The sequence below is a fragment of the Haplochromis burtoni genome, unplaced genomic scaffold (genome assembly GCF_018398535.1).
Source record: "Haplochromis burtoni strain Fernald_Lab_line unplaced genomic scaffold, NCSU_Asbu1 Contig_54, whole genome shotgun sequence".
NCBI lineage: Eukaryota > Metazoa > Chordata > Actinopteri > Cichliformes > Cichlidae > Haplochromis > Haplochromis burtoni.
The window spans coordinates 641,506-661,923 of NW_024582415.1; the positions used below are offsets into that span (position 1 = coordinate 641,506).

Genomic DNA, 20,418 nt, shown 5'->3' on the forward strand with positions numbered 1-20,418 from the left:
TAATGAATAGACGGCTGAGCACGACACAAGTGGTACACAGCCATACAACAAACTCTCACACATCCTCAAATGACAAAATTAGGAAAACGGAAACAAATAACTATATTTGTGAATTGTATGTAAATTCCTAACAAAATCCTTTCTTTGATCTGAAAAACAAAAAAACAAGCCAAATCTCTCTCTTGCTATCAGCCCATGCAAAAGTAAGACACATACTACCCAAAAATCTAGAGAAATTAATTCCTGGGAATGTGGCGCCCCTCTGTGGTGCTTTGGGCTTCCTGCTTCACTTGTAACAAACAATATACAGGACATCTCAGACTTGTTCAATACACTTTATTGGCTATGCAGACTTGATTACAACAAATGATAAACATGGCAAAAATAAGACATTATAACCATAAAACCATATTTTTAATCATCTTAGTAGAATAGCATTGTGTTTTACTTAAAAAAAGTGGTTCTTTTAGTCAGAAATGGAAGATACAACAATAATTAGTATAAGGGCTATATTCCTTCTGTGACAGTTTTTATATTAACATGAGCTTGTTCACATTATTTGTCCAATAATGCAGCATTCAATGAATAACCATAAGTACACAGGATTTATATAAGGCTAATCAAATCCTTCAAAAACAAGAATAAACTTCAAAAACAAATTTCAGAAATGTCAGAGGGAAGCTTCACATGGTGAGCGGTGCCAGTGGTGACATGGACTTGGCACAGCTTCAAAAGCTAGTCTACTGTACATACAAATTACACATAAGGCAAATGTGACATGAGCTAGGCTAGCTGCTTGCTTGTATTTTTTATTTTTTTTTAATAATCGTGGCATGGCAGGCCTAGGAATCACAGTTAGCACTGACATATGAATGTCACACAAAAAAATGATCCAGTTACTCTCCTTTAAGTGAATATTTAATCATTAAAATTAATTTCCTCATTTGTAACAGAATTTGCTTGTTCAGCACGAATGATGAGCAAACCAACAGCCAATGAAACACCTAAGGTGATCAATAAAAACAGAATGGAATCAATGAAAGTTCAACTACATACATTCAGATAGAGTTTGAGAGAAACTTAACAGAGAAAATAAACAACTCCAGTGCAGAAAGAGACAGACAGTGACATCCAAAACAAGCAGTGAATAGTCTTTCCTTTAAAAGAAGGAGGTGGAGAAAAAAAATGGAGGCCCAGGTGAGAGGATGATCTGGGGTCAGTTTTTGGTTTCCTTGAGTTGAATCCAAGTGTTTATTACAGTTTTTTCATCTGTTGGTTTGTGTTGTGGATCTTTGTATCCATTTTGTCCACTTTATTTAGCAGACCATCAATGGAGTCGTCCTGAGCATCAATTTCAGACTGCAGACCAAGCCCAAGATTCTTCAGTCTACCCAAGCCTACACACATCTCATCTAAGACATTCACAAAAGACATCAGTTCAATTACAGCAGACAAACTTTATATAGAAACGTGGTATGTAACTAAATAAGTGCAGCATTTCCCTACCCAAATTTTTGTCAAGAGTGTGGTGAGCCTCCTTCAGGTATCTGTTCTTAGGGTATCCATTCTGTTGAGATGAGCCATCATCTATTGATGCAGTAGCTCCAAATCCTAAAACAATGAAGTAAGAAATAGTGAGAGCCAGTAAGTGGTGGGAAGATACCGTAATGCTGAGGTTCTTGTTCCAGCACTTACCTCCTGTATCCAGTTTTCTTAGGTTGGGGTGGCTAGCTTGGTACTTATCTTCATTTTCTCTGCTGCTGGACAAGGCAGTCTGTAATCTGAGAAAGTCAGATAAGAATTGTTCAAACATTTTGGGAGAGACGGTCAATAAGTTGTATGCATGAAAGTAAAAAATAAAAATGAATTACCTGAACTTCTAAAAGAAGTGAACATTACTTTAACACAAATTCAGAGTAACTGTTTTCATGCTTTGTTGTAAAATATGATAACTTGTCCCTACACATAACAGCATATCAATCTTTAATATATTGAAAGTCCTCTAAATCACAGAACTCCTTGATTTGTTTAGGAGTTCAAACATGCAGAAATGAAACTGGATGATGCTACCACACCTCACTGACACAGAGAATAAAAACAAACTTACCCTTCACTGGCCTTGTAGGCCTTTGGCTGCTCAGGTGGTGGCTTTGTCTCTGGCGTTCCCTTAAAATAATTGACAAGGCCGCCCCACACACTCTTAATACTGTTAATGTGCCTTTGACTGGTCTTCAGGTCTTGATCCATGTTATCCAGCATCTTGTCTGCCCTCTTTATAGCCTCACCCTGTCGCATCAGCTCCTGCAGACAAGAAGAGACTAATTCAGGATGAGGTATGGGAAGACGGGGCCTTTAAAAATAACTCTTTGTTGACTATGACCTTTTCACAGACAGTGTCAATTCTTTGTATAGTAGTGTGAACCTTATTCATTTAAGATACCTCTGCAGTTTCCACACCCATCTTCTCCGATTCATAGATGAGGCAAAGTGAGCGGTAACTGCTATCCACAGCAGACTGCGCTGTACGCATCACTTCCTGCTGGAGGCATCTCTGCCTCCTCTCTGCTTCACTCAACCCACTGTCACTTGGCTCGTCATCAAACCCCCTACTTTTAGGCTTGAAATCCTCCTCATCATCATCATCTGCAAACGGGTTGTGGGATTTAGGGTAGGCCATCTGTGGAGCAGAAACAAATGTTTTGGTAATTTTAGCTAAAGGACTATAAGCATCAAGCATCAAGTTACATGCAGTTTAAGAATGAGCTTTTCTTCACAACAAGGAGTTTTTGTTACCTGTAAATAATGGATTTTACATTGCTTAAAACTGGAACAACTTCTTGGAACACAATCAAACTATAAACAGGTTAATAAAAGATAATATATTTGGTTCCAGTCTTGATGATCTTTGGCTTTTTTCAGCTGCTCCCTTTAGGGGTTCCCTAAACAGATTATCTTCCACAATCTGACCCTCTCCCTGGCATCCTCTTCTGCCACACCAACCCTCTGCATGTCCTCCTTCGCTGTATCTATGAATCTTCTCTATGGTCTTCTTGTTTTTCCTCTTGCCTGGCAGCTTCATCTTTAACATGCTTTGTCCAATTAATCTAATATCCCTCCTCTGCACATATATCAAAACCATCTCAACTACACCTCTTAAACGTTGTCTCCCACTTGATAATCTTTTAAGTTCACTTATTCACTGATTAAATCCTTCAAACAGTCTGAGTGTTATTTATCTTGACTTCAACTAAATTCGCAAAAGCAACAGTTGTCTCAAGGTGCTTTGGATTGCAAGGTAAAGCCTATAATAGTAGAGAGATAACCCAAAGGGGACCCCCTCCCCTCCCCTGCCCTCAATTTTTACTGGAAGAGACCTCCGGCAGAACCAGGCTCAGTTAAGGACAGGCATCTGCAGATCAGCTGCACACACATCTAGCCATTCCATCTATTTTCTTCTGGTTATCCAATTCAGGGTCATACAGTGGACTGGAACCTATCTCAGGAGTCATAGGGAGAAATGCAGAGCTAACACATAGGAGACTCTTTGGCACAACATGTTGAATTCCATGAACTGAATAGGCGGAGGAAAATGGATAGATCGATAGATAGATCGCACCTCGTCGGGAAGAAACGTTATTTATTATATTTTGGGATCGGATAGCTGAATAATTAAACGATGCGTAACATAATACATCTGCTATTTAGATAATAATTAGTTTTATTAAAACAGTACGTTTTTGTTGATAAAAGAAGGTTAATTGTTCATTTCGAAACTTGTCTGAACTCGTGCGATTACGAAAGCTCCAGCGTGTTAGCTTCGGCTAACTTCAACGTTGTCCAACAAGTAATTCGAGCAAGAGTTAGGTTTGTCAACGTATTTCACATTAATCATCTGCAACAATACCTGCTGTGTTATATTAAGAGGAGAAAAATAAAACAGTATTGCAAGTCAAGAAATGTTTGATGTATCGCCGGGGTGTTGGTCTGCTAGTCAACCGTTAGCTTAACTGCCAGTCAACTAAACGACCACATCCGCAAGAGTCACCACAGGAAGTTTTCTCTTATTGAACAAATGCTGTCTAAAAGTGTAAAATAATAAAAAAAAGACACAGTAACGATTAACTTAACAGACAAACCTTTGACCACAGGAGCCGCGGCAGACGATGTTGTTGCTCTATCAGCTGACTGAACTCTTCCTATCACGTTTGATGACGTTGCACACACACTTTCGCGACAGCTGATCTTGCGTAAAGGAAACGCACACCAGGGCGATATTGGGGTTACTCACTGATAAAAACCCACGCAGGTTGTAATGTAAATAATAAAACTACAATCCATACATTTGCTTAATTTGATCTATTTCAAGCCCTTTGTGAGTGAGTTGCTGCGGTAACGAAGAGCCCCTGTTAGAAATGTCCCTGCTGAGTTGCCGTACTGCGGCTCTCCCAGGCAGCCCCGCTCGCTTGTTTCCTCTCAGCGATGAATTGCGCTGGTTTAATGTAGGGGTAAACATGTCCGTAATGGGAGGTGGTACGAGGGGGTTTTATTTTAACACAGTCCTGTCGCTGGCCCGCTCTTTAGCCGCTCACCGCCCCGCACCGGTCGAAAAGGTGAGAAAACAAGCGTGAGCTCCAAAAACACGCAATAATTAACCATGTTAGTAATTAGAAGCAGTGGCAGGGTTGTTCAGGGTGTAGCTGCGCTTCCGCACAGGCGGTGGCTTATTTTGATCAACGACATGACAACCAAGCTAACATTTAACAGTTATGCTCGTATGCTTGTGTGCGAGTCTCCGTGGTTAGAAATCTCTAAAACGCGAGCAGTGGTCTCCAAAACACTGAATCAGAAAAGTGGGCAGTGCAGAGGAAAGTGGCGTCGCTGTGTGGTGCCTGTTACTGCATCGGACGGACAGAGCGGTCAAGCTTGATCGGCACTGCAGTCAAACAGGTTTACAGAGAAATCTTTGAGACAGGAGTTCATTCACAGGCTGCTCTGTTTGTCTTTACTGCTACCAAAATCCGCCTACATGTGTTATATAGTTGGAAACCTGTTGCAGATTGATAGTTGGGTCTTACCAATATAGGAAAGGTTTTTAATTTTGAAAAACAAAAAAACAATGGGTAAATTTTGTAAATGAAAGTAAAGGGTTAGAAGGGAACAAATGAAGCCATTATCAAAAAGCTGTCACCAAGAGTTGTAACTTTAAGGGCTATCATGGGTTATGTTATGTAATGCCCAGTTCCACTGTGTGTTTGAGCTGTAGGGAGGAAACTGCCTGGCACTTTATCAGATATCATAAATGCTTGTATCTTGCTTGCTTGCTGGGTTATACAGTGTGCATAGAAGTGTACAGATTCCAGATGTCTTCCGGTAGATGATCAGGTGACCCTGAGCCATCCCTTAGTTGCAATAGGGTAAGGTGATGGAGGCTTCTCGTGATGCACTGTTTCTTCTTCTTTTCACTCTCCCTGTGTTTATATCTCCCTTTACTTTTAACCCTTAGTTATTATTAATCTTTGGCTCTCCTTCACAGTGTCTTTTGTCCTGTTTCCCACTCCCCACCCCAAGCTGTCTTGGCAGATGGCTGCCCTTCCCAGAGTCTGGTTTTTCTTGAGGTTTATTTTTGTTGAAAGGGAGTTTTTTCTTGCTACTTTTTCTTGCTCATAGGAGGGTTGTCTGATTGTTGGGGATTTCTCTCTATTAGTGTAGTAGAATTTAATTGAACAGTGTAAGACTAACAAATATTACTCTCATTGAACCACACACTCACTCTGAAACATCTGGAAGTTTGCTTCCGCCACTGAAAAAAAGTATTTTGCCATCTGTAAGTCCAAATCTTTGGTAATTATCTAAAATTTAAAATTTTTGGTATCTCAAAACTTTTCCTTAGTAAGTTATACGTATTAGAAAATAACTTGAAATTTCAAGTCATTAAGGCTAATACTTGAGAAAATAACCCCAAAATTTTGACTTATGGATGGTAACACATGCTTGTTTTTCAGTATACAAACAGGTTTTAACACTTGACATATTGTCTAATCCTGTAGTGTTATGTTTGCATATGCTGTGTGACACAAACACACTGGGCTGTCAAGTGAGATAAATCAGCTTGATGTGTGAATATTAGCAGCCTGGACTGTTACTTTAATATTTATTTTTGGCCTTTTAGGTTCAGAAGCTGCAATGTATGTGTCCAGTGGAAGTCCGTGGTGTGTTCACTCTGGATGTGCGTCGCAGAGATGCTGTTATTGCATTGGCTGTGTTTTTGGTGGAATCTGGCTTACAGGTGGGTGGATGTCAGTAAAAAGCTGAGCAGTTTTCATTTCACTTCAAGCTGTTCTGGTAATACAGTGGATTTAAGATTTCATAGTTTAGTTCATTTGATAGTGAAGTATTGGCATTGCATATTGACACAATACTAATTTTCTATTTTCCTAAGTGCTTATCAAACTCTGTTTCACAGGTATAGCAATGGTAATATTGTATTAGAACTATTAGTCCACGTTTGCTCCTGTGCTCTCCTCTGACTACATGTATCCCTGTGATAAGCTTATTCTCATAATCTGATTAATCTGGCGATTAGACATGCAGTTAGCCGTGTAAGCCTCTAACCTCATCACACTTAGACACAGTTGGGAAAGCTTCCATTCTGTCTGACAGCATAGTGCTGGATGCCTTACTTTTATTTTTAAAGCTGTGATACACTTTCTTTGACCCAGATTTTCTTGTGTGAGATAACCTCGTTGTTTTGATCCGTCAGTGCTTGTCAGGCATGCAAAAGTGCTGATTTTATGCTGCAGAGTGCACTTGTTTGTGGTGTGTAATGATTTGTTTTACTCCTGCAGCACAAAGACATACTTGTTTCTTACTTGCTGAGCCTACTGAGAGGGCTGCCACGGGTCCAATGGATCGAGGAAAGCTCAGGAAAGAAAGGAAAGGGTAAGAAGAATCCTCTTATAGTGAAGCTTTTAGTTTTACAATAGACTCCTTTTACTTGTGGCAGTAGAATTTCTAGCAATTCTTATTAATTAATTGTACTGTGTTGAGATATATTACACTAGACAGATGGGTTAATTTATACTTGAATTGCATATTGTGAACTGCTGTTTCTGTTCAACATAACGCTCTGTTGCTCTAATTTTGATGTTTACATTTTTGGCAAATCTGCTTATCATTATTTCTTTTCTTTTGTTCAACCTTATGAGGCATTCAATTCAACTGTGTCTGTGTAACTTTCTGCTCCTCAGAATTTCTACCCGTAGCAGACAACTTCAGCTTCTGTCTAGTGACTCTTCTGTCAGATGTGGCTCAGAAGGATCCAGACTCAAGACAAGAGGTCTGTTTAAAAAGTGGTGATAAATCGTTATATTATTCACAGGGTTGGGGTGCATTGCATTTAAGTGCTAACTCACTGTTTTTGCACTGTTTTCACTATAGATCTTGAACACTATAATGGAGGTCATGCAGGCGTTACAGGATATGTGCCAAACACCGGATAATCATGACAAAGGTATAGATAGAAATGCAACAAACATTCTGACTTTAGCTTTTAAAACAAAAAAAGAACCTTAACGCTGCTCTTTTTTTTGTCTGCAGTCTTCCTGTGCAAGTATATTGTTCCCAGCCTGCTTGGCATGACTCGGGCATTTGGCCGCTACAGCCACACAGATGAAGCTCTGTTATCCAAGTTGTTCCCCAAAGATTCTCCTCAGGCACGATGCGTTACAGAGGAAACAGAGGGTGTACGGCGCAGATCCTTCAATGACTTTCGTTCTATTCTGCCGTCCTCACTTCTTACAGTGTGCCAGAGTGATACTCTGCGCAGACGCACCGGGACCAACCTAGATTCATCTGCACAGGTCGGTACATGTTGCCGGATTCCAGACGTGTTTTGCTTGTTCAGGATAATTAGGGGACAATCCAGAGCAATAATAGTTTTATTTGCTTTGTTAATTCATATTATTCAGTGATAATGGTGGTATGTTTCGTTACCCATTAAAGTTGTGTAATGTGCTTTCAAACAGATCAGTACAGATCCAGGAGGCCACTCACCCTGCTCTCCTACAACTCCTAGTCCACATTACTTGGAAGGTAAAACTGAAGAAGCAGAAGTTACTTTAAAAATATTTGTGTCTTAGTTTTTAGTTTAGTCTGGCAATTCAGCTCAGCTTATTATTATCAGCTGTCAACATTATGTAACAACTGGGCACTTTTTTTAGGTTTGTTAGGGTGAACTGCAATATCCCCCATATTGTAACTTTGTAATAAGCCAGACTATAAAAACATTGTAACTGTGGTTAGCCTTTTTTTGTTTGGGTTCATGCCGAGTTTTATAGCTGCTACGTTATGCCAGATTGGCCTTTAATTGCTTTATGCCTGAAGTAGTATTTCCAATCCTGTATTACTCTATAATTTTGGAAATGCCAATTCAGTCGTTGTTTGTGGTCAGATTAAGAGTTTTGTAACATTTGCTGTATTTCCACAGATTTCCTGTTAACTATGTTGCATTCCAAACTCAGGGAATGTGTTTTTTGTAAACTGTCTGGGACAGACTCAAAAAGTGTTTTATTTCAGTAATTCTACACTTATAATCTGCAGTATTACAAGCCCTAATCTGTTACACAGAAAGGTTTAATTGTTGCTATGGAATGTAGATTCAGTAGAATAATGTGCAACAAAAAACCCCTTATTTTCCAAAGTGAACGAATTCTATATTATTGAAATAGTACCCACTGAGATCTAATGGAAACAGTCATATTTCATCCCACTTGTTTTTATTAATAATTCTTCTGCTCCCACTGATTTCAGGTGCCTATTTTCCAGACAGCAACACAGTCGACCCTGACTACTATTTCTCTACAGTCAGCTCCAGTTTCTCGGTATCTCCACTCTTCCTGGGGGAAGGAGAAAATGAGGTGGAGGTGCCTGTGGATCTGCTCCGACAGCTCCTTGCCATGGTGCAGTAGCCTACTACCCGTACACCGCTTACAACCCTTTAAATCTTTTACTTTTGCTTCTTATCCAGTATATGTATCTTGAGCCTTTACAGTAGTTGTGTGCAATGTTGGCTTGCAGGTGAAGAAGTTTGTGTCCGAGTCCTTTTTGAAAACTCTGGATGCCACAATGACAGAAGTCATAGAGGTAAGCATATGACCGCTGTCGGTGCAGAATTGTAAATGGTAAATTCAAAGTTAGACACAGGATCTTATCAGTTAAGTAATCTGTTCTGTCAATGTCTCCTCTGTTTGTTGTTAAGTGTAATCCTGGAATCAACCTCTATTACAAAACCTTCAGTGACCCTCTCTATGTGTGTGTGTTCAAAATGCTGCGGGACACACTATATTACATGAAAGGTAAAACAACAAAGAGAGCGTATTTATTATGCATTGACAGCAGGCAGCCCTGCCGTTGCTATTGTTCTGTTTGCCAGCCAATTTTGTGCTGAACACTATTTTACAAATACTCATTCTCTCTTTATGTTTTTAAAGCTCTGCAGCCAACGTTTGTGCGGGAAGTGCACGATTTTGTACTGGAACAGTTTAGCAGCAGTCAGTCGGAGCTGCAGAGGGTTCTTCATGACACTGGAGGGGTGCCAGGGGAACAAAGCCCCCTCAAGCTTCGTTGCCAAGCCAACGCTGCATGCGTGGACCTTATGGTGTGGGCCGTTAAAGATGAACAAGGTAATGGATTGCAGCAGAAAGTGAACAGTGTGTATTCAGACATCATAATCAGAGGGATCTGGATGTGTTTGCTGGTGCTGATGCTGTTATATTTTTTTTCTTCAGGAGCTGAGAATTTGTGTACCAAACTGTCAGAGAAACTGCAGTCAAAAACCTCCAGTAAAGTCATCATTGCTCATATGCCTCTGCTCATCTGTTGCCTACAGGTATAATAATATTAATACAAATGTAGAAAAGTACAGTGTTACAGAAGGTTCTGGACATTTTGTTTCTGTGCTGGGCATTGGTTTAATGGTTTTCTGACTGTCTTCTACTTCATTTCAGGGCCTGGGTCGCCTGTGTGAAAGGTTTCCAGTAGTCGCTCACTCTGCCACAACCTCTCTCAAGGATTTCCTGGTGGTTCCTTCTCCTGTTCTTATAAAACTCTACAAGTACCACAGCCAGTACAACACAGGTGCTTACTGTGTAAAATGGTTTTTTCAAGTCCACGTCTGAGCTAAGACTCAAAACTCCTATCCTCATAAGAATTTTGCTCTAAAAACACCATGAAGCATAATTAGGATTTTTTTTCACAGCAAATATATATAGTTTAATTTAAAGACCATAGTCTCTTCCAAGTCTTCACACAGAAAGGACGTTTTCTAAGTTGAACACGGGTTAATAGCACCAAAGTTTCCTATGACTGTGCTGCGGTAAACCTGCAACTTCTGCGTGAAAGTACAGTGAAATTATTATTTCAATTGCCACTTTGAAAACAGCATCCAGCACACATCTATCTTATTCAAAGAACAGCACAGTTGGTGCAAAGATCAATGAGTCATATTGCTAAGAGCACAATGACAAATATGCATCAATAACAATGTCATTGTTAACAGCGCCTGTCGTGCCTAGACATGTTCCTTGATGAGTGACTACAGACTCAGAACAGTTGTAAATGTAATTCAGGGTATAGATTTTTGCCTGACCACAGAGTGCTGTGTTTTTATAGACAAGTCATTTAATTTATAAATTACAAAATGCGCTCTTTAGATTTTACACTTGGCTTGGTTTTACATAGTGTTATAACTTGTATTCTGTTTGTGCTAATATTTATGTGTTTGTGCTGCTGATACACTTCTTTCAGGCACAGGAGAAATTAGGATAAATGTGACCAATGAGCACTCTCAGTCCACCTTCAACTTACTGTCAAACAGGAAAGACCAGCCTTCCATGTACGAACAGCTCAGAGATATTTCCATTGACAACATCTGCAGGTTGGATACAAACACACCTAGCACTGCTCCTCTGAGATTTAAAAAATAATTCAACTGTTTTTTTTTTTTTAACTTTCTGTTTTTACATTTTTGTCCTTTTCTCTCTCAGATGTCTGAAAGCTGGTTTGACAATGGACAATGTCATAGTCGAGGCTTTCTTGGCTAGTCTTTCAAACCGTCTATACATTTCACAGGAGAATGACAAGTGAGCAACATTTCTAGTAAAAACAAAATACTTTAGGCTTTAGAATCACCCAAGTGATATCCAAGTCCTTGACACAGATACCCTGATGAACTGCTTTAAAAATAAATAATCTAATTTCTTCCAGGGATGCCCATCTAATTCCAGATCACACCATTCGAGCACTTGGCCACATTGCAGTAGCTCTGAGAGACACTCCGAAAGTCATGGAGCACATTCTTCAGATCCTTCAGCAAAAGTTCTGCCAGCCTCCTTCACAGCTGGATGTGCTCATCATAGACCAGCTTGGCTGTATGGTCATTACAGGAAATGTATGTAGACATTGCAGAGAAACTTGCTCCCCATTTTTAGATGTCTTCATGGTGGACAGGGCATATAGGGAAAGGAGTAAATAATTATCTAAAAAAATTAAACCATAGGTGAACTGCTTGCCCTAACAAAATCTATGTTCCCTAACAATACTGCTAGCTTCTGGTAATAGCTATTGCTTAAATATACCAAAAGTATAAATACTAACAAAAGTAACCCTTTTTGTGCTGCTACGCCAACCCACGACAGCGGTGGTGTTGGACATGTTTTTGGTTGGTATGTCTATCCTGATGTCATCCTGTCCTTCATATTTATACCTCAGGAACGCTTTGAGGGAATTCCTTTAAGATTGGCACAAACCTTACACTTGGACTAAACATAAGACTGACAACTCAGGAATTCATATACTAATTATCACAAAATATCAAATCAATGTCTGTCAGGATAAAATGATTAAGCTGTAAATATTTCTACATAAAAGATCAAAGATTGTTTTGCAGCTTTATAATATTCAACTTTTGACACTTTACTTGGCTTTATTCAACACCACAGACAGAAAAGGAGATTGTGACCATACTTATTATTTGATGGGCTACTGAGCTGTTTACATAATATTTGGTCCCACGCTCTTAAATGCCTACAAAATGTGTAGTACATATAAACTCATCAGCCCGTTCATTAGTTTCACCATGCTAGTACCAGGTTAGTCCCCCTTTTACCTTCAAAACTGCCTTTAATTATTTGTGGCAAAGATACAAGAAGGTGCTTAAAACATTACTCAGAGATTTTGACCCATTAAAAGATTAGTTGGCTGCACATCTATGATACAAGCCATCACCACCACCAGTCTGACTGAAGGATCTGAAGCTTTCATTTTGTTTGTGCCATATTCTGATCACATCATCCAAATATCACAACAGAAACTGAGACTCCTTAGATCAGGAAACATTTTTCTAGTCTTCTGGTATCCAACTTTAGTTAGCCTGTGCCAATTATAGCCTCAGTGTCCTCTTTGTGACTGACAGAAATGGCACCTTGTGCGGTCTTCTACTGTTTTAGCTCACCTACTTCAAGGTTTAATGTGCTGGTTTAATGTTTCCAGCATACGTTGGTTGGTGAAGAGTGGTTATTTGAATTACTGTTGCCTTCCTGTCAGCTCAAAATAGTCCGGCCATTCTCCTTTGACCACAGGCATGAATAAAACATTTTCACCCAGAGCAATGCTGCTCACTGCATATATTCTTCCCCCCCCCAACCATTCTCGATAAACCCTAGAGGTGGCTGTGTGGGGAAAATCCCAGTAGATCAGAAGTTTCTGAAACAAGATCAGTCTGTCTGGCGCTAACAACCTTTTCATGTTCGAATCACTTAAATCACCTTTCTGATGCTCAGTCAACAGGCCATCTTGACAGTGTCTACATGCTTAAGTTAACTGAATTCCTGACATGTGATTGGCTGATTAGATATTTATGTTATCAGGAAGTTGAACAAGTATACCTAATGAAGTGGCGATTGAGATTACCCTGATGTAAACTGCAGCTTGATATGGTGGTAGAGGAATACAGAGGCGGTAATTCAAGCTCCTTTTGCTGAAGATGCTGACACATCGTAATTATTGTAAACTTGTCAGCTGGTGTTTATTTCTTCAGTGCACTTAAGCTTTAAGAAAGGATTCCAAGTTTACTAATGACACTCCACTGGAGTGTAACCGGGTGCTCTGGAAAAAGCCCGCCCTCATTCTGACAAACAACATTTAAAAAAAAGTACTGAAAATAGATCTCACCAAAAATGCCCAACTGATATAGATCTTTTGCATTTTATTACCACTAATGTTTATTGTTGAGGAAATTGTAACTTTTGTAAGCAGCACCGTGTTATCTTGTCATTCTCCCACTATTAAAAACTGGTTCTTACATTCCAGCTTTTAACCATGTCTTTATTTGTCTCTTTGTTTGTAGCAATACATCTACCAGGAAGTGTGGAATCTGTTCCAGCAGATCAGTGTGAAAGCAAGTTCAGTGGTCTACTCAGCCACCAAAGACTACAGAGATCATGGCTACAGGTCAGCATCTGCTCTCACATTTTTCAACGAGTGACCAGCGGCTGCAACAGTGTTTAAAAATTCTTCTTCTTTGTTCTTACAGTTCTAGACTTCTATGTTATACTTCTGCCTGATTAGTTATTACAGGCTTGTTTATCTTGGTTACATTTATGGCTATATGTACTGCAGCTGTGTTTAACTTTTTCCTCCATTTGTGCTGTTGTTTCCCCATCAAGGCACTGCTCTCTGGCAGTGATAAATGCACTTGCCAACATTGCAGCCAACCTGCAGGGGGAGCAGCTTGTGGACGAACTGTTGGTGAACCTTTTAGAACTGTTTGTTCAACTGGGCCTTGAAGGAAAGAGAGCCAGCGAGAGGGCCTCTGACAAGGGCCCCGCACTAAAGGTACATGGTTCCTGACATAAACATCCAAACACCACAGGAAATTGGTAACAGCCACATTGATGGCATGCTAATAGCTCTCTCTATCACCCTAGGCATCAAGTAGTGCTGGAAATCTTGGAGTCCTCATTCCAGTCATTGCTGTGGTGAGTAGCCATTATAGGGGGTTTCCCTTTAACGGCTCTTTTTGTAAGTGTTAAAATACCCGTACGTAGGTTAGCTGAGGTAGCTACATCAATGTTTGAGTTCTTGCAAGAGAATACAAAGTGTTAGTTAGTTAGGTTTTAACAGTATGAACAAATATTTACCAAGTCAGTTGCAGTACAGACATCGGTGTTATAGTTCAATGCTGAATGCTACTGCTTTAAGCCCCCCCAAACATTATGCGTCTACTGTAATATTATAATACAATCCATTCAGTTTGTATTTTTTTTAGTGTATATATAGACCTCCACTTGTGTGCTAGTTAGAGTTAGTACTTTCCATTAATAGTAATAGTTTTAGGTCTTAACATATTAAATATTTAAATAGTAAAGTTGAAATTTTCTTTTTTAGAGCACCCCCCCCCTTGTTAAAAAAAAAGTAATTTTACAAGATTAAGCTTTATTCACAGAAATGACTGTTTCACTTCAGCCTTAGAGTAAGAACATTTTCATAATTCTGTTTTCTGAGCACGCTTCTACATTAGTGTCATTGCAGAAGATAAAACATTAACAGACTGATAAGAATTTATTGAGTTATTCAGAGACACTCTGTGCTTTGAATTATATAACTTTAAATGTTCAGCTAGAGGCTATACTCGCATGAAAAATTCTTTACTTGATGTCAACTTCTAGAATCAACCAAATCTAGTCGGTCTATTCATGACAGCAGGCTTGTCATGAATAGTTTAGCTGTGCAACACAACTTTTTGTTTAGCTCTGGGAGGGATTGGCCACCCGGCCCATGAACACAAGGCAGTTCGTGCGGTGCTCGTAGATCAGGAAGAGGAAGGGGTGATCGATGACGAAGCGAATCTGAGAGGAGAGCGGCATGAAGCCCACCTGAGTCAGAGCAGCAGCTTCTGTTCCCTCTTCGTTCACAGTGATGATTCCTTGGTGCTTCAGCTACAGAGAGAAATCAGAATCTGTACATTACTTTGAAAGGAAGTATTGTGTGCTGTTAATAAGATGTCCAAGTGACTGAATGGATCACAGATCAAGATTATTTGTCAGCGATTTAGTGTTGCTCACCCAGTTCATGGAAACTCTTTCAGAGGTCATGCCAGAGAAATCGGCAGTCTCCTCAAACATGCCAGTGAGGCCCATCTTCTTCAGGTTTTCAATCAAGTCATAGTTTTGCTCCAGTTTAAACCGAGGTAGCACAATCTCACGTGTCCTGAAGGGGACATAGAAGTTTGTCATAGTTGAATCGTTTTAAATCGCAACAATATCTGAACTTTTTTTTCCCCACTTTTCCACATAAACCAGTAGCTTTAAAAGATCCTCTACTAAAAAACATTGAATGTCTCAGCTGCTGACCTGTTTATCATGTTTTTGAGCCACTTATTGACAACCGTGGGAGAGATTTCCTGCTCCAAAGACCTCATGCCAGTGAGCTTCCTTGGCAAGGCGATGAGCATGCTGATGTTTCCTGTGTATGGGAGCTGAAAAAAGGAAATTTGATCTTTTTGTGGTGCGGTTTACACGTCCCTGTTTGGGAGAACATTTTTGTTGAAGATTGGCCACCCACCTGTAGGACATCACAGTCTAAATCATGATCGGCAGCAGCTAGATAGTTTCCCTTGTTTGTCATCATTGGCACACGTACATTTGTTTTTTCATTAACTCTGAAGTTGCGATAGTGAGTCATTTCTTTAGGGAATTTTTGCTCCCAAGTTCCTGTTTAGTCAAACAAATCAAGTCAAATAGCCATGTTGAGATCATAGGGGTCTTTTGAAAGCATGTCATATTTTTTTTTCTCACCTTTGAAGTACAGGTAGTTGAGTAGCATCAGCACCATATTTGGGTCCACACTCTTCAGTGGTTCCCGAATCAGCCCTTTGGTCAGCTTTTGTATGCGTTGGTTTGCCTTAGCCAGAAATGCAGGGTCTCTGAAGTCCACTGACTGAGGCTCTGCAAAATAGTAATTCTTTGTCTCTGCACGGAAAGTATCTTTCACAGAGATGCTGTTCTTGACGTAGACGTCATTTACAGAGCGCAATGTGTAGCCAAAGTTCCTCCTGAAGAGCCTGTGTGTCAGCTTCCTGAATAGCTTGTGCACCGTTGTGTTGTCATAGTGATGACTGGCGTTGACAAACTCAGCGAATCCCAGAACTTTGTAGATCTGATCATGGGTTTCAGATCTCGCTCCTAAAGACATCATCCCCATGGCAATGGAGATCCCAGCGGGTGCTAGCAGGATGTTGTCAGTTTGGTTGACATTGTTTCGAAGACTTCGATAGAGGTTAAAGCCAAAACGGCCATTCACCATGTTGAGGCGCTGAAGGCGAGAACGACCGTGGAACAGTCGCAGAAGTCTGGCACGGCGAATCTTTGGGTCAGAGGGTTCGGCAAAGATGTCAATGTCGGGGGCTGGTGTGGCAATCTCATCGACCTCATCCCCTTCACTGAAAGACATGCTTAGAGTCATCATCTAAACATTTAAAAGTAGAATAATAAGTAACTGTTTATTGTGGTTTGTTCATGTGTCCCATAGTTGATGTGTATACACAGTTACATCATCAACACTACCAAGAAAAATATCACAAGTGTACAAGTGTTTATGTTGTAAACTAACTTCAGTTAATATACACTTTAAGTATTTTTACAAAAACATATTTAAACAATCCACCCTAGTAAAAAAAAAAAAAATCACTAATACTTACATGTAGTCATCACTGCCTGCTGCTAGGATCTTATCGAAATCAATATAATCTTCATCCTCAAAGCCATCAAATAGGTCATTAGTGACAGTGTTTTCCTTGTGGTACTCCAAGGGTAGGGACTCTATGTCCACTGTGCCATCTGCTTCAAAGCCTCTGGGGTCGGGTTTGGGGTCACTGAAGTGAGAGCTGAGATCTTTGATTCCAGCCCGAGATGGACTAGCCAGCAGACAGACTGCTGAGATGAGAGTGATGACCCACATCCTAATGGCTGAGGCAGAGGAAATGCATATTTAGCACAACCACTTTAAATAGATTTGATTCAATTAGATGCTGAAAAATCTGTAGATGTGAAATAATTTGCTTGCTGTTGAAAAATTTAACCTAGTTTTTTTAATGATAACAGCAGTTTGTCTATAATAACGGTAATGTCTTACCTTTACTGAGTCGTGGTGTAAAGTCTTCTGTTGCTTCTGTTTGTAGGACTAAGAGCAAAGAATTGAATACACCACTGAACTTTGATGTGGGCTTCTCTTGAACAAATAAACCAGATCAAACAGACCAAAACGTCCTGTGACTGACTCAAACCTTTAACTCTTCACCATTCTGCTCACTTGTTAAGAATATATTTTACTAACAGTTAAATCTCCTGTAGTTCAGTAACACATTGTTTGCAGCTGTTAATTTATTTGTAAGCCTTACACTTTTTTAGTATGCATAATATCCAGTGTGTAATAACCTTTTGTACTCAAAGGAAGTACCAGTATTTTGGGGGATTTTTTTTATATTCACTTTTTGCATAAAATTATTGATTTAAGCGATAATTGCTCTAAATCAATCATTGTTATCTGTCTTGTCTGGCTTTTTTGACTCATAGTTGACCAGGAGGCTTCCACCAATCAAAGAGGCCAAGCCCCGCCTCCAGAAGCTGTTTAGGGACTTCTGGTTGTACTCAGTGGTCATGGGTTTTGCTGTGGAAGGATCAGGTAAGCAAAGAATTAAGTAATTTTCATATGCTAAGCTCATATGTTAAGCTCCTCCCATGATGAGGCTCCTTGCCTTGTTCAGCACTGATGTTTTGGAATCTCAAGGCATCTGTGGCTTTCATTTATAAAACATAGATCATGTAGTTGTTGGTTTAGACTTAAACAAGCACAATTACAAGAAATATAATAATCATGAAGATTTTATACCAAAAATATAAAGATAGATCAATTGTCACAAACTTAATTTAATTTTAAGATTCACCATAAACATAAGATTCATAGGTCTGTGTCAGTGTCTAACCAGAAGTACTAGGAGGTGCTTCTGCAGTAGCCAGGGGTATGTGGAGTGAAGAACTGAGTAGAATTTAACAAGATCTAGAAGGGAAAGGTACCGTAATAGATGCATAGTCAGTAGTACATTGTAGTCAGAAGTTATTAAAAGAAATGCATTAACAGCTATAAATTAGAATGAAATTGTTGGCTTACAGTAAAATTATTAAACATGATTGTGTATAATTTCCTTAGAGATTAATAATGATTCTGATTCTGAAAAAAAAGTTGTTTCACAAACTTTGAGGATAAATCAGTGAAACTGATCAGTAATAGATGTTAAATTAAGTAATATCTAAAAATGAAAGAAACGTTCTAAATTCTGTTCAAAATGGATTCAGCTTTTTTTTTTTTTGTGTCCCGGTACATCTGCCACAGCTGTGTTGATATGTGGAATGAAAAAGGCTCACAGCAGCAAACCAACATGTTTCTGTATTTCTTGAAATATATTTTGTCTTTTTAGGGCTTTGGCCAGAGGAGTGGTATGAAGGTGTGTGTGAGATTGCTACCAAGTCTCCTCTTCTCACCTTCCCCAGTGGAGAACCTCTGCGGTCTGAGCTACAGTACAACTCGGCTCTGAAAAACGACACAGTCACCCCGGTACAGTGTTCAAAATAGTTTTGATTATTTTTTTTTAAATTAAAGGAATACCAGAATTAATCTTTAGGTGTTCAAATCTTTTTTTCCTCCAGGCGGAGTTGAGTGAACTGCGGGCAACCATCAGCAATCTCCTTGACCCACCTCCTGAAGGGTCTGCCCTCATTAACAAGCTAGACTTTGCCATGTCCACATACCTGCTCTCCGTCTACCGATTAGAATACATGAGGTCAGCTCTATTGGCATGAGCTTAATTTCCTTATCTTTTCTCACTTAAGCGAGGTCAAAATGTGCAAAAATATAATTTCCTCCTGTTATCTCTCTCAGGATGCTGCGATCCAATGATCCTGATAGGTTCCAGGTCATGTTTCGATACTTTGAAGACAAAGCCATCCAGAAAGACAAATCTGGTGAGAGCTTTGTGCCCGAATCAATTTAATCATCCTGTTGTCTTTTTAATATATGGAACCCATTTTCTCAGTTTTCCTTTTTTGCAGGCATGATGCAGTGCATCATTTGTGTTGGCGACAAGGTATTTGATGTTTTCCTTCAGATGATGGCTGAGAAGGTAGGGGGTATTTAAATAGTAAAATATGTGGAGCTTGCAACATTTAATTAAGCTCAGATTTTAAAAAATCATTTTGTTTCTTATGTTTTCAGGCAAAGACCAAAGAACACGAAGAAGAATTAGAGCGTCATGCCCAATTCTTGTTGGTGAACTTTAATCATACCCACAAGAGGATCCGCAGAGTAGCAGACAAATACCTCTCTGGTTTGGCTGAGACGTGAGTAGAAATCATTTAGTTACCTTGTCTGCTTTTTTCTCGCTTATCATTTTTTCTAAGTATTTTTACATCCTTCTATCTGAACCAGATTCCCTCATCTACTCTGGAGCGGTCGTGTGTTAAAGACCATGTTGGACATTCTGCAGACACTCTCTCTGTCACTAAGTGCTGTGAGTATGAGGAGAGGGTTGATGTGATAGACAGAGTGCCAGGTTCTCTGTTTGAGTGCCTGGTTCTCGGTCCCTGTACCGATAACATAATGCAGAGTCAGCAAGTCGGTGTGCTGTGGTCGAATAAAAGAGGTTTTAAGTTAGATCTCATGGAAGTGTTTAAATAGATGCTAATATAGACTTCATGTGAACAAAATGTATTCTCCTTTACTTTAGGACATTCATAAGGACCAGCCATACTATGACATTCCCGACACCCCATACAGGATCACTGTTCCTGACACATATGAAGCCAGAGAGGTGAGTTTGGGCTGTTATTACACTTCTGACCACTAGAGGACAGCACAGTATGGGCTTCAACAATAGTAGGGAGAGAGTTCTTTTTTATCATATCAAGTGTAAACTGTATTTTAATGGTGGACTGAGGTTTGGGCTCTTAAAAAATGTAGAAATTAAATAAACAAATGGCATTTGGTTTGTGCTAGAATTAATTTTACTCAGTGAATGCCCGCCACTCTTTTTGCCATCAGAATTATTGTCTAAAGGCAAAGAAAGATGCCCAGCGGATTTACTTTACCAAATGGACCATCCCGGCCTTGCCGTATCGGTCTATTTGATTCACCTTTGTTTATTTTTGTTTATTTTATTTTATTTTCACTTGCTACACATGGGACAGACAGACAGGGGGGAAAAAAGGGAGAAAGAAAGAGAGGTTGGGAAAGAAAAACAGCGGGGAAGAGGAACGGTGATGAAGGGCAAAAAACAAAAACCAACAAAACAAACAGACAAAAAATACACAT

The 20,418-nt window shown here is 39.6% G+C and overlaps 3 protein-coding genes across 4 annotated transcripts in view; 1 reads left to right on the top strand and 2 right to left on the bottom strand.

The window, feature by feature from the left end:
* Window positions 1-320: 320 nt before the first annotated feature.
* snap29 (synaptosome associated protein 29) lies at window positions 321-4,319 on the bottom strand. Its single transcript, XM_005924417.3, has 6 exons — window positions 4,137-4,319; window positions 2,441-2,677; window positions 2,108-2,301; window positions 1,696-1,781; window positions 1,507-1,611; window positions 321-1,412 (listed from the first exon to the last, which is right to left on the bottom strand). Exons 2-6 carry the CDS (start codon window positions 2,675-2,677, stop codon window positions 1,255-1,257), a joined length of 780 nt encoding a protein of 259 aa, XP_005924479.1. The 5' UTR covers window positions 4,137-4,319; the 3' UTR covers window positions 321-1,254.
* A 110-nt stretch (window positions 4,320-4,429) lies between these two features.
* The window catches only part of pi4kab (phosphatidylinositol 4-kinase, catalytic, alpha b), a 29,702-nt gene continuing 13,713 nt past the window's right edge, over window positions 4,430-20,418 (top strand). For both annotated transcript variants that reach the window (XM_005924415.3, XM_005924416.3), the window contains exons 1-27: window positions 4,430-4,610; window positions 6,170-6,286; window positions 6,846-6,939; window positions 7,248-7,336; window positions 7,438-7,510; window positions 7,597-7,859; window positions 8,025-8,091; window positions 8,809-8,957; window positions 9,076-9,141; window positions 9,257-9,353; window positions 9,489-9,680; window positions 9,786-9,886; window positions 10,005-10,134; window positions 10,804-10,933; window positions 11,043-11,138; window positions 11,263-11,446; window positions 13,403-13,506; window positions 13,722-13,890; window positions 13,983-14,033; window positions 17,628-17,736; window positions 18,530-18,666; window positions 18,759-18,892; window positions 18,991-19,073; window positions 19,161-19,231; window positions 19,324-19,448; window positions 19,537-19,618; window positions 19,835-19,918. In XM_005924415.3, the coding sequence (XP_005924477.2) occupies window positions 4,512-4,610; window positions 6,170-6,286; window positions 6,846-6,939; window positions 7,248-7,336; window positions 7,438-7,510; window positions 7,597-7,859; window positions 8,025-8,091; window positions 8,809-8,957; window positions 9,076-9,141; window positions 9,257-9,353; window positions 9,489-9,680; window positions 9,786-9,886; window positions 10,005-10,134; window positions 10,804-10,933; window positions 11,043-11,138; window positions 11,263-11,446; window positions 13,403-13,506; window positions 13,722-13,890; window positions 13,983-14,033; window positions 17,628-17,736; window positions 18,530-18,666; window positions 18,759-18,892; window positions 18,991-19,073; window positions 19,161-19,231; window positions 19,324-19,448; window positions 19,537-19,618; window positions 19,835-19,918 (3,096 nt within the window). In that variant the 5' untranslated portion in view covers window positions 4,430-4,511. The remainder of the gene's footprint in view (window positions 4,611-6,169; window positions 6,287-6,845; window positions 6,940-7,247; window positions 7,337-7,437; window positions 7,511-7,596; window positions 7,860-8,024; window positions 8,092-8,808; window positions 8,958-9,075; window positions 9,142-9,256; window positions 9,354-9,488; window positions 9,681-9,785; window positions 9,887-10,004; window positions 10,135-10,803; window positions 10,934-11,042; window positions 11,139-11,262; window positions 11,447-13,402; window positions 13,507-13,721; window positions 13,891-13,982; window positions 14,034-17,627; window positions 17,737-18,529; window positions 18,667-18,758; window positions 18,893-18,990; window positions 19,074-19,160; window positions 19,232-19,323; window positions 19,449-19,536; window positions 19,619-19,834; window positions 19,919-20,418) is intronic.
* serpind1 (serpin peptidase inhibitor, clade D (heparin cofactor), member 1) lies at window positions 14,474-17,298 on the bottom strand. The gene is made up of 7 exons (XM_005924414.1): window positions 17,188-17,298; window positions 16,754-17,021; window positions 15,852-16,495; window positions 15,619-15,767; window positions 15,408-15,532; window positions 15,120-15,264; window positions 14,474-14,993 (listed from the first exon to the last, which is right to left on the bottom strand). Exons 2-7 carry the CDS (start codon window positions 17,011-17,013, stop codon window positions 14,802-14,804), a joined length of 1,515 nt encoding a protein of 504 aa, XP_005924476.1. The 5' UTR covers window positions 17,014-17,021; window positions 17,188-17,298; the 3' UTR covers window positions 14,474-14,801.